General features: G+C 30.4%; 3 protein-coding genes across 5 annotated transcripts; 1 reads left to right on the top strand and 2 right to left on the bottom strand.

The window, feature by feature from the left end:
- The first annotated feature begins 1,701 nt into the window (after positions 1–1,701).
- On the top strand, positions 1,702–5,084 carry LOC126679886 (CASP-like protein 1F2). Of its 2 annotated transcripts, XM_050374898.2 has the most exons (4): positions 1,702–2,145; positions 2,358–2,481; positions 3,341–3,392; positions 4,645–5,084. In XM_050374898.2, the coding sequence occupies exons 1-4, from the start codon at positions 1,874–1,876 to the stop codon at positions 4,857–4,859; spliced, it is 663 nt and encodes a 220-aa protein (XP_050230855.1). In that variant the 5' UTR covers positions 1,702–1,873; the 3' UTR covers positions 4,860–5,084. The 2 variants fall into 2 exon arrangements, with proteins under 2 accessions (XP_050230855.1, XP_050230856.1); XM_050374899.2 differs by lacking the exon at positions 3,341–3,392 and having other exon boundaries at positions 1,703–2,145.
- Positions 5,085–5,571: 487 nt separating this feature from the next.
- Positions 5,572–8,767, bottom strand: LOC126680184 (uncharacterized). Its single transcript, XM_050375240.2, has 12 exons — positions 8,586–8,767; positions 8,164–8,389; positions 7,911–7,985; positions 7,775–7,833; positions 7,551–7,686; positions 7,339–7,435; positions 7,184–7,250; positions 6,993–7,091; positions 6,803–6,892; positions 6,405–6,559; positions 6,213–6,314; positions 5,572–5,954 (listed from the first exon to the last, which is right to left on the bottom strand). The coding sequence occupies exons 1-12, from the start codon at positions 8,631–8,633 to the stop codon at positions 5,786–5,788; spliced, it is 1,323 nt and encodes a 440-aa protein (XP_050231197.1). The 5' UTR covers positions 8,634–8,767; the 3' UTR covers positions 5,572–5,785.
- A 256-nt stretch (positions 8,768–9,023) lies between these two features.
- On the bottom strand, positions 9,024–15,620 carry LOC126683049 (zinc finger protein CONSTANS-LIKE 13-like). Of its 2 annotated transcripts, XR_007641582.2 has the most exons (5): positions 14,824–15,620; positions 13,938–14,141; positions 13,494–13,702; positions 13,212–13,384; positions 9,024–10,790 (listed from the first exon to the last, which is right to left on the bottom strand). XR_007641582.2 is itself a non-coding variant. In XM_050378866.2 (4 exons), the coding sequence occupies exons 1-4, from the start codon at positions 15,550–15,552 to the stop codon at positions 13,291–13,293; spliced, it is 1,236 nt and encodes a 411-aa protein (XP_050234823.1). In that variant the 5' UTR covers positions 15,553–15,620; the 3' UTR covers positions 13,139–13,290. The 2 variants fall into 2 exon arrangements, 1 of the variants encoding a protein (XP_050234823.1); XM_050378866.2 differs by lacking the exon at positions 9,024–10,790 and having other exon boundaries at positions 13,139–13,384.
- Between the last annotated feature and the right edge of the window lie 434 nt (positions 15,621–16,054).

Below are 16,054 nucleotides of genomic sequence, written 5' to 3'. Positions count from 1 at the left end.
TTGCCACCCAATTTTCTCTTCCTTGTTTCACACTTACTTTTCAAAGAATAAAGAACTAAAAAAGTAGAGAGCATATTTGGAATTGATGTTTAGGGTCGGAAATATAATTTTCAAAATTTTGAAATCAATTAATTTTTTATTTTCTAAATAACTACTCTAAATTTAATTTTTGAGAAGCAGACCAACAATTTTTCAAAATTTTAAAGATTAATAAAAATACTTTTTGAAGAAACAATTTTTTTTTCTACCACATTCTAAACACAGCTTAAATAAAAAGTTATATTTTCTTCCATAATCAAGATAAAGAAGACTTCATTGACGTCGTTAAACAAAAAATTAAACAATATAAGATAACATTGATGCTCAACAAATTGATCTATCAATTTAATAATAAATTAACTATTTAATAACTTACGTTAATGATATAATCTTATATATATATATATACACCTTCTATTAGATCGTATTTAATCATCAAAGGGTATCAAATATTAATTAACAAAAAAAGAATAATAGTCAAAATTTCAATCATTGTTGGAATAAGATCTTCGATCAGTGTTCTTTTTTAATAATAAATAATCTTGATATAAAAAAATAGACGCAAAAAATTCAATAGAAGTTGTTTTAACAAACGGAATTGGCTGTGTTATATTTAAAGTAAATAAATCATTGCGTCCAAATGTTATATGAACCAAGATCGATCTAAACTCCAATGAATTTGTAGGGGAACTTAAAACAATAACGCATAAAATATAAGAAGTGCTTTGGATATAGATGAAATCTAAATCGTATTTAATCATCAAACAATACCAAACATTAATTAACAAAAACAAAAAATAAACAAAATTTCAATTATTATCAGAATAAGATCTTCAATCAATGCCGATTTTTTTTATGATAGATGATTTTGATATAAAATAAATATAGACATAAAATTTCAACAGAAGCTGTTCTGACGAACATAATTCACCGTGTTATACTTATAAAGTAAATAAATCATTGCGTCCAAATGTTCTATGAACCAAGAACGATCTAAACCCTAATGAATTTGTTGGGGAATTTAAAGCAATAAGGCATAAAATATTAGAAGCCTTATGGGCATGGAAGAAATACATTCAAAAGAAGAATATTGGAGTTGAGACACAAAGAAAGGAAGACAATCCTTCTTTAAACCTCATTTATTACTTCTATCTACGTGTGACATTATTAGGTTAGGTTTCTTCAAGTGTTGTGTAAAATCAAACCAAATTAAACCAACCCAACAAATTTGGTTCAATTTGGTCTGATATTATATATAAAAAATAATTGGTTGGATCAGTTACAGAACTAGAATCTTTTTCGGTCTGGGCTTAACTTCTAATTCACCTGTGATTTATCAGCAGTCTGGACTTAAGCACCATCCCCCCTTGAATTACAATAAATCTATCTCTATTTAAAAAAGAAGAATTAATAGCAGCCGCGACAGGAGTCTGCCCTAATCTAAAAGTAGTTACGCGGTCTGGGCTGGACATAAAAGAAGTTTAATTAAGTTATAACCGAATTGAAATATTGGTTTGGTTCGATTCTATTAAAAAAACTTGACTTTTTTAAAATGTTGGGTTCGGTTCGATCTTAAAATAATAATAAAAAAATTTGATTTGATTTGATTTGATTCGGTTTGGTTCAAACATGGTTTTCCTTCTTTATTACTCCTTCATCTCTCTTCTTTCTTCTCCTCAATAGCTACCTAGATTTTTCTACTTAACTTCTTGACAAGTGCTCGCCATTCATTTCTCTCTACAAAATCCCCCAATATCCAATCTCCTGCAAAACATTAGCCCACTTTTTAGTTTTTCTGTTACTTTAAAACTCTATAAAACATACACAGATTTCAATGGCGGCCATTTCTACCACTGATTCAACAGCTACTGTCGTGAAAGAAATGAACGATTCTGATTCTGCTCCTTTTGAAGTGGCTAAATCTTTAGGGTTCATTCCTTACCCGAGTCAGCCCAAAAGAACTCGCTTCATGGCTCAGCTCCTGTTTAGGGTTTTAGCCATTGCTTTTACAGTTGCTTCCATTTCTGTTATGGTTACAAGTGACCAGACTATCTTAATCTTCGGAATCACCACTCAAGCTCGTTACAGTTACTCTTCTGCCTTCAGGTAATTCAACTTTATTCATTTGCACGTAACACGGACACTTCATTCCATCAGTTTATCTCGTTTCAGAAACGTTTCGAACACTTGACTTTTCAGACACACAGAACTTCACAATAACACTGTTTCGTCGTGTCTGTTTTCAAGTGTTTCCGTTTTCTGTGTCCATGTCCATGTTAATTTCAAATCTTGATTTTTTGGTTTGAGTTTTCTTTCAGGTTCTTGGTCGGAGCAGAAGCTGTGGTGTGCGGCTTCTCTGTACTGTCACTAAGTTTGCTTTGCCTAATGAGTAGGTCAGAGGCAATACTTAGGAAAAATTTCTATCTGTTCTTACATGATATGGTAAGCTAAGCTTGTTTTGTCTATTTCTTGTTTTTTTGTTTTACTTTAATAATTAACTAAACTGGCAATAATTAGTTACTTCAGAGTTGAAATTAATTTTGTCACCTAACTACTAACTCATTTAATCCTTTTACCAACTAACTTATCAAGACAGTACTTGTTTTCAAAATAAGAAGAATAGGATTATATATTCTCTAGTAATTTTACAATTTATGCCAATTATATCCAAAATGTCAATTGGGAAAAAGAGAGACAAATTGATAAATAAAATAATAATTTAATTTTTTATTTATTTTATGATAAAGTAATGCATAACTGAGACATTCAAAAGAAAATTTCAAAAATAAATAAACTATCAAATTAGCTCGCAAGTAATTCTTTTAATAACGACATATTATTTTGAAATTATTATTTTTATCGAATATTTGTACAAAGTTAACTAAAATTTCTTAATTTCTAAAATAGTATTAAAATAATTATTTGATAATAAATCTATAAGATAATAAGTATTGTATTTTGATTTATGGAAATAAATAAATAAAATAAAAGTCTTTAAAAAAGAATCAAATATGTTTGTCCAATATACTAAATACATACCTTCCATCCAGACACATTTTTTATTTCGAAAACATGTCAAAAATTTGATATTTTAAATAATTTTTTCATCTTTTAGCATAAAAAGTCTTAAAATAATATTGTTTCACCGTATCAGCATCTTAGATATTTTATTTTTCCGTATCCGTATACGTGCTCCTTTAAGCCTGTAGTAAATTGTTTCAGCAAAGATCTTCATAAGTTACTCTTGGATTTATTAGTTTTTTTGTTTCTTTGGACAACTTTTGAACTCTTGATGATTCAGCTAAACCAATCATGGGGCAACTCCAGGATTAAAGTTGCCATCTCTCTTTTTGGTGAGAATTTATTGATGGTGGTCCTGAATTTACCATATTTTCTTAACAAAAAAAGAACTTTTATATCCAGATAGAATATGTATAGTGTTTAATACACCAACCAACAGTTAAATTATGAAATAATTATAAGTATCAAATAATAGAAAATTGAAGGAAAAATTACATTTTCAAACCTTATATTTCAGTTTCTAAACTTTTAATTTATTTTATATTGGTATTTCAATCTTTTAAAATATGCCGAACAAGTGTTTTTAGTCATTTTTCGGTCACCGATGTGCTAAAAAATAAAAATTGCTCCCACTTTCACTTAAATTTACATCATATTAGTTAAAAAAAAAAGATGATTCTGTGTGCAATTATACATCTGTATATATAGAAATATTAATAAAATGACAACTAGTTCAGCAAATTAAGTTATTTTTGACCTTTTTAATAGTTTGATGATCAGAATATGGAGGATAATATTCATTTTATATATTTTTAAAAGCTAAAACACTAATAAGAAAAAAAAAATTCAGACGCTAAAATAGAAGATTTAAAAAATCCAGACAGCAGTGATGTAATTTATCCAAAATGGAACTTTACATCTAACATACTGGTACAATTAATACTCAGTGTAGTCAATTAGAATTTTTCTTTCTTGATAGATTGGGAAAGTTCATACTATCATTTTATTTGTGTCAAACGCTCAACTATATTCATTTATTACTGAATACATGTTCAGAATTGTACATTTCATATTTTTCTATAAATAAATTCCAATTTCAAAATTTCTTTTATAAAAACATCCCAAAACTCCTATAAATATTACAACTGTTATGATTCAACAATTATATCAAGATGTATTTAAATTTCATTATCAGTCTTCAAATCATTTTTATGACTCCAAGTTCATGAATTAGAATCCGAATCGAAAACAAAAAATTAAAATTATAGCATGAATATTCTGTCGCTAAAAACAGTCAGTAATAATATGAAAAAAAAATCATAATACTTTCCAAAAAAACTTGTTAATTTTTTTTAAAAAAAAACTGTTTTCTATGCTTAAAATATATATATACTTTTATTTTCCCCTATAAAAAGTACATCGCAAATACAAAAATATACCGCTGATATCTAATACATAATGTATAAAATGGAAACATAAAGCGTGTAATAATATATAATTCTTAAACACTTTTTTTGAATAAATTGATCGGTTTTTGGGCATTTTTGTAAATTTTCCTAGTTATATTGTTTATACGAATTGCAGGCGATGATGGTGGTGATGGTATCGGGATGTGCAGCAGCAACGGCGATAGGTTACGTGGGTCGATACGGAGAAAAAGAGATAACGTGGGCGGCGGTATGCGATTATATAGACAAATTTTGCAACCAAACATTGGTGTCAATTGTGCTAGCCTACCTTGCTTTCTTTTGCTATCTTGCACTCACTACACTCTCTGCCCATCAACTTATGTCTACTAATGAGTAGTACTTAATTTAGTCTCTATTACAGACAGATCCATGAAGATGAAGAAGACATTATAAGTTATAACATTAATTATGACCAAACTATATATATAGTCTGCTGATGAATTTAAGGATCTAGAAGAAAGTTTACTTATGTACCAATCTCAATACTATAGAGGACAAGGACTGTCAATTTTTAAATGTTTTATGTTATCATATATAGTTAGGAGATTTCAGTTATTTTATGTAGTGTATTAGTATTACTTAAATCTGGCTTGATTAGGTTTATTAGGTAAAGTGAGGTGACATCAATGAATATGGTTTTCATGCATGAATTGATGTAGTAAAGATACTATATATATCAGTGATTATGTTTTGACTTTTTATTTCTTATTGATGCACTGAGTAATTTGTGTGTGTGTGTGTGATTTTATTTTAGGGCAGAAACAAAAAGAGAAAATAAGTATTTTTCCTAATTTATATTATTTCCTAATTTTTGTATCATCGCGCTTTTTTTTTTGTTACAAACACATATTTAATGTTTCAAAAATTTAAAAATGACTGAAATTAGATAAATAACAATTTAAATAGTATAAGCGTTGGTTCAATTCTTACAAGCGCTTTTCCTCTATGATAATAATAATAAAAAAACAAATTAGATAAATAGATATACAAATCTTCAAAAAGAAAAATGGATCTCACTCCAAAATAAAAGTTGAAAAACAAGTGATCAAGGATGCAACAATTCATATTAAACTCAATAAAGCTGGATTTACATTAGACTTTTGCAATACATTTTTTTTTGACAATACATAAAAGATGAGTCGATGACTTCTTGTTGCCATCATCTTCCATTAATATTAGTAATAATGTAGTAATATATATATTAGTAATTAGCTAAACTACATAATATATAGAAGAGTTTCATACAAATGGTATCATTAAGTTTCAATTTGATCATCTTCAATATCTTTAAGGTGTTCCTTTAAGGAATGCCTTTGTATTTCCCACCTTTCTTTATCCCATGCCTCATCTACTTCCGGCAATATATACTCGTCCGGCCTTAAAGATAGTTGGAATTCCGGAAGCTCGGGCAATGCTTGTAGACCCCTGAACAATCAAACATTACAAACAAGTCCATTTACTATTTCAAATTCATCATCTTAAATTCATGCATAATAGCAACACTAACTCGGTAACAGTTTTAAAATGTTATGGTTGTTGCAAAAACAATGGTTGCATTAGGAATCAAACACTTATTGCAGTAAATTCAATATTATCGCGATAGATTTAAATAACGGTATTAACATATTCAGCAATGGTTCGTCGCTGATGTTGTAAGTCATTTATGTAGTAGCGAGAGCTTACTTTTCTTCTTCTAATAGGTATCCGTACATCTGAGATTTCCTTGACGCGACTTCAGGAATTTTCTGATGCAAGTGCTTCATGACACCCCATAGTGGAGGAGATCTTCTTGTCAGAAAGTTGTAAACATATCAGTATACAGGCATAAAAATTGCATTGTGTGACTATTAAGATAAATTTTGAGTCCTGACCAACCTGGTAACAGGAGCTGAAAGGCAAAAACTTAAGCAGGCCTTTTTGCTTTCTTGCAGAAGTTGTTCTGCGGCAAGGAAACAACACACGGCACTAACATGTAAGGCCGGTTCAGTTCCCTTGTCTAGGATCAAGCCATGGTAGTAGTATGCTGCTGCCTGATTAAGTCAAATGGGCCAATTAGAATTAGTATTGCAAGGAACTTACTATGTTGCACGGATATAGAAATGTTGAAGTAAAAAATGGCGAAATAATACTTTTTTTCTATTAGAATAGATTATAAAGTTACGGAGTTTCAAAAGTATTTTTGGAAATGGAAATGAAAGATGAAATTTGTAGAGCTCGATAAGTTTTTGTGCAACATAGGGTTTTTATATATTTGAAAAGTGATTGCAATGAACCTTTGATTCGAGGAACTTCCACTTGATAAACCAGAGATGCTTCTTTCCATTTTCATAATTCATGTCGCATTCTGACAGGCAATTATAAGCCTGACCAAGACCGTATTGTTAAACCGTTAAAACAGAACATCATGGGAAAAGTTGGCAAGTTCATTGCTGAGATATGAAGAATTAGAAAATTATTGCATACCTGACCAAAGTATATTAATTGCTCACAAGCCAACCTCCTCTTTACAGATAATGTTGCTTTCTGGCTTTCAACAGCTAATCCAAGCTGAATTTCAGTTCCCTGAATTTGTCAATAATATATCAGTTTCCACAGAAATGAACGCGGAAATGTAGAACTCTGATAAGTTTCCGCGCAACATAGGTGATAAGTACCTGGCCTAGTGCTTGAATGGACATAGCCTCCAGTACACCATCTTGCAAATCTTTTGGAAATTTTATCCTGTGAACAACACATAATTAACAAGAAAAGTTAGCTTCAGTGATTCAAACTTGCAAAATGAATTTTGCAAATCATATTTCTTACATACTTAATATCTGGTGGAATCCGAACCAATACTTCCCGAACACAGAATTCTAAGTATCCTGCTGCCTTAAGCAGTAAATCAACTGCATCCCTCTTACAATCTGTATACATGTACAATCACAGTCAACAAAGATGTATCAAACAAATCTTTAAATTTTCAAGAAAACATTCAATATCAGACATATATATGGAAGCATTATAGAGAAGAAAATGAACCTGTAGATAAAACTCTTATGCCGGAACCAGACTGATCCTTGGGGATCATCAATGAGTTAGCCTCTGATAAAGTCAGAATTGCCATCATATGAACAACAGACAGTAACTCAAACCAGGAGTTTGCCACAGAATGTTCCTACTCAGTTCCAATTATCAAACAGTTTCAGAAACATTTCAAATGCATTGCAATAATAACAAAAGATTCACACTATTGATAATCTTACTTGCTGCCCATCTTCTAAATTTTTCCACTTGAATTCCACAGAATCTTCAAGACCATTCTCTGCAACATATATGGATTTCATTAAAGATAAATTCAGACAAGAGACTAACATATAGACTAAAGTAAGAGTCTATTACCTTTCTTAGCAAGTCCAACAAGAAGAAACAAAAACTCCTCTAATGCTCGCCGCAATTCCGCTATTGCAGATCCACCTGCAGTAACCAGAATTAGCAATGTTTCACGGAAACAGAACCGTTTTTTGAAACGGAAATGCTAAAATGTAGGACTCGCTGAGTTTCGGTGCAACATATGTTATCCTATCAATATAATCATCAAGCAAGTTATTAGAATCAACGAAACAAGTGAAGATTAAGGATTATGAGATTAAACCGGTATCTTCTGCTACTAATCGAATCTGATTCCGAAGACAGACCAATCTATCAAGAAGATCTTGAGGAATCAACCCTTTAAGTGCCCTGTGAAGATCAGATTGTGCTGGAATGCGCATTGTCGGAAAATAAACTACAATTTCTGATATACTTGTCATCTTCTTTCTTCTCCCAATTGCATACACAGAACCACTGCACCCCATTGTTTCTTGTTCCAATTTAACATCCTACAGAAAATGTACAAAATACTTTATACTGCATGATTAGCATTAAAGAGAAAGAAAAATACAGAAACATTTCAAATAAAATAATAAAATAATAGGAGTATTAAATGAGAAGTACACATAAATAAATTGAAAAATGGAAATAATTTAATCCATTAATCTTTCTGTAATTGAAGAACAAAGAAATTAAGTATCTTACTGGATGTAGATAGAAAATGATATGGAAAATGAAGCTTCTGAGATGCATATTTTTAGGAATCTGAGTATAGTAAGCTCAGTGACCGAGACATAGCTCACATGGAGGAGTTACGTAGTTGAAGGGGGATTTTATTTGAAAAATATATTCATCAACTTGTTAAACTAATCATTTTTTTAATATAGATTAGCATTGTGATAATGATAAAATTAGTTAGTGTAGTTCTAATTTTAAATATTAAACTTCATTTGCTAACAAATGCATTGTTTTTGCACTGTTTAGTTTTGATTTTGGAAAGCAGCAGCACATGGCTTTGGATTTCAGAATATGATACTAGTACTACTATTTTTCTTGGGTGTGATAATATTAGTTAGTGCTCAAATTAAGGCTAATAATAATGTTGACAAATTGCTGGGCAATAATTGAAATAATTCCGATCTATGTAGCACGTAAACAGAAACTTTGTAATAAAAAAATAACGAAACGAGAAACGACAAAACCATTCTTATATTTTTTACAAAGAATAAATTGTAAAAATAGAATTTAGGATTCAAATTGAGTATGCAGATTGGTTTGGAGTTAGATGCAGAAGCCTGTGATGTGCCACCAATCACGCAGAGGGTTTGTAATAAATATAGCCAGCTGACTCTCTGCAGAATGAATTCACCACCTTGTTACAGGACAGCCTGGTTCATGAATAATTAGTTCAATAGTCCATGTTCTTCAGCCAATTGTACCTGTCCAACTGTCAACTAGAGTAATTATCTGAGGTTTTGCATACTCTTTGCTTAGTTTTCAAGTTTAGCAGGTCCTGAATACGGAGTTAATACATAGCACGGAAACAAAAATACCGAAATAAAAAATAGAGAAACTCCATTTTTTATAAAAATATATGGATTTAAGAGTTTTTTTTAAGTATTTTTGAAAATGAAAATGAAATACTATTAAAACGTATTATTCGACAAGTTGTATAATATAATCGGGTTACATTACTTACAAAAGATTATAATAATAAGCATATTCCTGCTATGCAAATTTTATAGTTTATTATCAGAGACAGGTTATGGCCTAATCTTGAGGAGTATAAAACCATCTCTGCTTTTAGTAGTGTCATGAGTGAAGAGTATGATTCAGATTTCAGACCATTCTGAACGTGTTTGGAATAAGTTTTATTTTTTTATTTCTATATCCATATAATAAATAAAATGATTCAATTCTAGAGTAAAATTGAGCTAAATAAAGAATAGCCAGTTGTGATCCTTGCACGTGTAGTGTTGCAAGATCAAGATTAAATCTATAAAAAAATGATTATCTATAAGAATGAGATTCAACTTGAAACTGAATTAAAGTTGAGTAGGTGATGAAACATTTATACTTGTCCATGCTGCATTTACACATTACACTGCAAAACTGTACAAGAATGGAGAAATTAGGGGATATGTATTCTACTCTTTTTCCAAGGTCAAACTTCTCCAGTCACTCCTTCACTTCACCTCCATAAATAATTAAGTTACTTTTATAAATATTTATTGAAGTTTTGTCTTTCCCATCCTTCTACTTCCACAGTTTTTGGAAGAATAGACCTTTTTTGTTACTTAGTTTTTAAGCAAGTAAACTGAATTAGTTTTCACAGCAAGCCATTCTATAGAGTTTGTAAAACCATAAACCATTAGTAACTATGAATTTAACTGCCCTGATTTATGCTTGTTTCTTATATCAGCAACTAAATAGGTATATACAATTAGCCTTTAGACCAAAGCGATCAGCTTGGTGAAAAGTCACCCTGTATTCCATGTTAGTCAGTTGACTTCAATTAGACCATATTGACCTAGAGTCTAGAGAGGAACATGCCCGCGAGGGCATCACCGGATGTTGTAGGCGAACCTACTTACTAAAAATGAGGTTGAGTATCTCATAGCCAATCATCACCATGTGCGCGAATGGCGTACTATTTAGTCAAGTAGAAGGGCCAGCCCGAAAGCGAGGGAAACTATAGGATGGGCCTGAAATTTAAAATTCGAAGACCAAGTCAGAGACTACTAGAAGTCTGAGAGAGCGACTCCCAACGAGGTATAAAACGACTGTAGAGACTTTCCGGAAAAAAAATACTTTTTGGCTAATTCCGCCTTTACTAAAGATCAAGGAGTACATTTGTACTAATCCAGGGAAATACATTCTTGTTTACAGATTTGTTGCAAATATTACATACTAGTACGAAACCCTCGCGTTGCTTCAGGCAAAGCCGTTTTTTTTAAAAAAGACAACTCAAACACTATAGTAATTATTTACGCAGTCTTCGAATATTAAAACACAAATGTTTTTGATATAATTATTATTATAATTATAATTAAAGTTTGTAACATTCTGTTGAGACAATTGTTCAAACTAAATACTACTTTCAAAGGAGATCCATCACCAATATGTTGAAGAGATCGATAGAATTCATAAAATGTTGCTGGAAGAAGCCGGTTACAGTTAAAAAACTTAAAATTGCAAAGGAACTGGATTCGGAGTGTCTTTCTTGCTAATTCTGAAATTTTTAAAAGATGAAATTGCGCATTGTGGCCAGGCTATAACAATTCGGATATAGTCTTTCGGTTCTCGTTTCTTTATGTTTCTGAATCTTAAAGAAGTGATTCTGTACCAATCACTTGAAACTCATAAAGTGGTTTAGGCAAATGAAATAGAATATGTAATAAACGTGTTAATTATATAGTAAAAAAATAAATATTATTAATCTTCATATTTATAATTCATAATTTGTAATTATTGCAAGACCTAATAAATATAGAACCAAAAATACAAAAAAAAAACTTAAAAAGAAATAAAAAAAAATTTGATGCTAGATTAAACATACTAATGAACAATAAAATAACATTTATTATAATTAAAACTAAAACCAAATTTATTTTGAATTGTTTCTAAAGACTATAAAAATTTTAGAAATAAATTGTGTAGTGGAAACAAATATTAAAGTGAGTGTATATAGTAAAAAATAGAGTTGTTTTATTACCGTTATGTATCCGTTAAATATTTTAAATTTTGTTAAATTTGTTAGATAAAAAAAAGTATTGAAGTTAGTTAAATAAAAGTCACAACATTACTTATTAAATTATCTATATTATCTTAATGAAAATTATTAAAATGACCTAAGTTCATAATTAAAATGATCAGTGATTTACTATTGTATGAAAAATACAAATGGTATTTTTTTCAAAGTTTAAAAAATAATGTCATATACAGTAATTGATTTTATAAAATTATACTATTTTAGTGTACCATTTGTACCCAACTGATATTTAGTGATGAAAATAATATAGAGCATAATCCTTTATATATAAATTACTATAAATTTTTTGATTAGTAAACATAAGTGGGTTTCTTAATTATAAATAAATAAAAATATATAACCAACAATATAAAGGAAGTTGTTTTGGGCAAGAAAACGATTGCCATTTTCTAATATTTATATGGAAAGCCGCTTATACAAAAATTCAAATTTAATAACTATATTTTTCAAAAATAAAAATTAGAGGAGTTTTCGAAAGAAAAAAATAGGCGGTGACCAATTTTATACAAATTCAAACCTAATAATCAATCTTATTTTATAAAACATTACATTAAAAGAATATTTCTATAATAAAAGCAAAGAAAGGTAATAGGTTGTATTGTTTTTTTTTAAATACCACCTATTATAAGAATTAATTATATTTAAAAGACATTACATGAATATAGTTTAAAAAAAATTGATTTTTAAATATATTTCATTTTAAAATGTTATATAATAATTTATTATTTATATTTAATATCTCTAATTTAATACAAAATTTGATATATAGTTATCATGTAATCATAAAATAATTTTAATTTTTATATTTAAAATGACCCTCCAAATACTAAATTATGTATCATAGTAATTGTTATTTTAGAAGGTTTTGAACAAATATAACAATGCAATATAACATAAATGAGATTTTAACATTAATCAAACAATTAGAAAAATAATTATAACTAAATTTAATTTCAACTTTTTTATGTATATTGTATAATTTTATATCGATAAATTAAATGATTAATACTTTAATTTAACAAAAACAATTTTCCAACATAAACAAAAATGTTTTAATCTTAAATTAAATTTAAATTTGAAAATACTATAATTATCATTAGTTTATATATTAGTACTAACATTAATTACTAAGAGGTTATTTACATTGGCAAAATTAATTAACTTAGTGGCAGTTTTGTAAATAGAAAAGCAAAGGTAATGATTATGTAAAGACAAAATTGTAAAAAATGGTAAATATACATTGGTTTTTTGGAAATTAAACATAGAAGATATGGGCATTTATATGAGACATGCTTGGAAATTACTAAAATGGACAACACAAATATGAAGAAGAAGGACAAATAGAAGGACATAATAGAGAAGTGAAATTACTGTACAATGTACAGTGTTTTTCACTTCAACTTTATATGTTTTATATTTATATGAGACATGCTTGGAAATTACTAAAATGGACAACACAAATATGAAGAAGAAGGACAAATAGAAGGACATAATAGAGAAGTGAAATTACTGTACAATGTACAGTGTTTTTCACTTCAACTTTATATGTTTTATATAGATAGTGAATACAGGACAAATATTGTTATGAGACTTTACTATCACAATAATAAACATATGAACATTAATTAAGAACTTTCACTAATTTTCACTTGCCTTCACAAACCGACCTTTTACCCGCTCCCTTGTATCAGCTCTCGCCTTCCTTGATTCGTAGCGTATGTGCTTATCATATCTGTTCATCACATCATTCGAATGATACACATTGAGTTGCTTACTGTTTTGAAGGCACTGATAGAAACTAATACATATAACACTAAATAAATGTTATAAAGATAGTGTACCTTCTGTTTTTTTTCTTCTCCATGTAACGCAACATTGCATTGCCTCTGTTTTGTGCAAAAATTTCCATATCGGTCGTATCATGATAAGGGTTCTCCACCACCTGAACAAGTCTCGGGCTATCGCTTATTTTGGCCTCAATCAGTAGGGATTCTGATGATGTACTTTCTTCGGCTTTTGCATTCTTCGAAAATTGTTGATTGGAGGAGCTCTGCAATTGAATGATCAGTACATAAACGACAACTGATCAAACACACTATAGTAATACCAATTCACGCGGAACTTAGGAACCAGACAAGTTTCCGTGTAATATAATTCATGGTTCATAAGATACAAGGTAAAAAGGACTTTAATCGTCTCATTTAGTTCCAGAATTGTATGCATTCTAATCAATACCATGAGGCAATATCACATTCCATCACTAAGTCTGCAAAACAATGACTTACATTTCTTAAAAGTGCATCATCAGATAGTGTTGTAGAGCAGCTCATTGAATTTGCATCATCCAACACTTCTATTATATTGAAGGCAGCTGTTTTACGGCTGCGATGATTCTTGATTTTAAAACCGGGATCAGTTGTATCACGGCCCACCTCTTGTGAATTAGGTTCTGGACAATGTTTTGTTTTTTCATATTCAAAATCCCATACCTGAAGAAGCCAATAACAACAAATCAAAAGCTGAAAATTTTCTTTCAAAACTCAAAATATAGAACTGCATTTGATTGTAAAAGCTAAGTTAGTAATTATAGTCCAAACATTTTATTTAAAAACAGAACTCTTTGATACCATATTAAGTAACCACTAACTCACAAAACCCTCTCAACTAGAGCATTCATTCATCTATCAGCTCAGGCTTCAACCACACAACACATGAATTTGCTATATTTTCCATGCCAATTAGCAATTCAAGTGCTAGTTGAAACTTACCTAATAAATCTTAAAGTTATATGTATATAAAATCTCCACCATTAGTGTTTGTAGCGGTTTAAGCACATCATTCAAAACGTGGCCCTTTCTAAATTTTGTAGCCCATCACCGTTTTCCGGCTGTTGGAAGCATACATAAGGTTTGGGGGTACAAGTTGCCAAAATTTAAATCGATGTGCTTAAATCGCTACAAACGCGAAAAGTCATGATTTAATATGAGAATAATCGTGTCGCTGAGTTGACTTATGCAATACCAAGTTTAAAAAATTGTGATGTGGGATGCCACATTTTAAAAAATTTACTTAAATCGCTAGAAATGCTAGATCGGAATTTTATTTACAAATAACCCTAAAACTTATTGCAAAACATAAAACTTCAAAATCAAGAAAATGTTAGAACCAAACCTGAGCACCCTGATATGAAGGATTACAGTCCCATAAAAGATCTCCATCAGCTACACCGTCACAATCTCCCCTAACTTCAAGATCCGGAAACATAAGCAACGAAGTAAACGCCATTTTCCGGTCAAAAAAACCTTCCTCGTTTCCATTCTCCATTTCCATACCCTCAAATTTTCCGCTCTGCGCACATCTACTCGGCGGTGTCTCCGGCCCCATATCCGCCACCATATCCCTCTTACCCAACTCCACCAACTGCTTACACATCTCTCGCCTACACTTCCCACCAGACCTCAAAAAAACAGACGAAACCCCACTCGGAACCACCGAATCTTGCATGTTTACCAGTTCTTGATCATGCAAACAAGACTCAGAATCTAACTCAAATCCAAATATCTCACCAAGCTCAGTTACATCAGGACAACCCGTGAACCCGTACACAGGAGCTTGGTTAACAAACGACACAGAATGAGATTCACAATCTTGACAAAAAACGTTAATATTACTATTATTACCAGTGCTTGAGCATTGAACTGAAGCTGGTTGAGCTCCACAGTTATCACAGTTAAGTGACCTGAAATGACTGAGAGACAAAGCATTAGCAGAGTGAACTTCTAGGTCACAGAACAGACATAGCTTAGCAGAATCAGCACTACAGTACAAAACAGCACCGTTTGAGCTGCAAAAATCGCATAACAAACTGGTTTTTGAAGCGGATTTTGAATAATCCTCCATTGCTGAACTTGGAAAAATGATATGTTCTTTATGATTTGGATTAATGAAGATATTTGTAGCACATGAAAAGCATGGAGTTAATGAAGAAGAAGATATGAAATGAGAGATAGGGGTGGCAGAAGTAGGCCATGTGGGATCCACGTGTGATAAATATCTATACTTTTTGTGTGAGTTGGCAAGAAAGTGCATGTGCGTCGTTCTCTAGAGTTAGATATTTAGCTTTGTCATGTCGTGGTCGTTTCTTGCTGGATTTCTGATAACATTTGGGTATTATTGTGGCCCACTGGCCCAGTATTATATATATGTGGGCTTTATAGCCATCCAATAAGTTGACAAATTTTGACAAAAATTTAGAAAATTAAACTATACTTTTATAAAAGTTAAAAGTCATTATCTAGTTTGTAAATTAAAAAAAAAAACATATAATTATAGATATTAGCAATGTTTATCGATAAATATTTTAATTGATAAATAGTGTAATATGTAAAATAAAATGTGATTT

The sequence above is a fragment of the Mercurialis annua genome, linkage group LG5, assembly GCF_937616625.2.
Source record: "Mercurialis annua linkage group LG5, ddMerAnnu1.2, whole genome shotgun sequence".
Classification (NCBI taxonomy): Eukaryota; Viridiplantae; Streptophyta; class Magnoliopsida; order Malpighiales; family Euphorbiaceae; genus Mercurialis; species Mercurialis annua.
The sequence above is the reverse complement of the archived record's forward strand: the minus strand, read 5'-3'. Positions and strand labels throughout refer to the sequence as shown.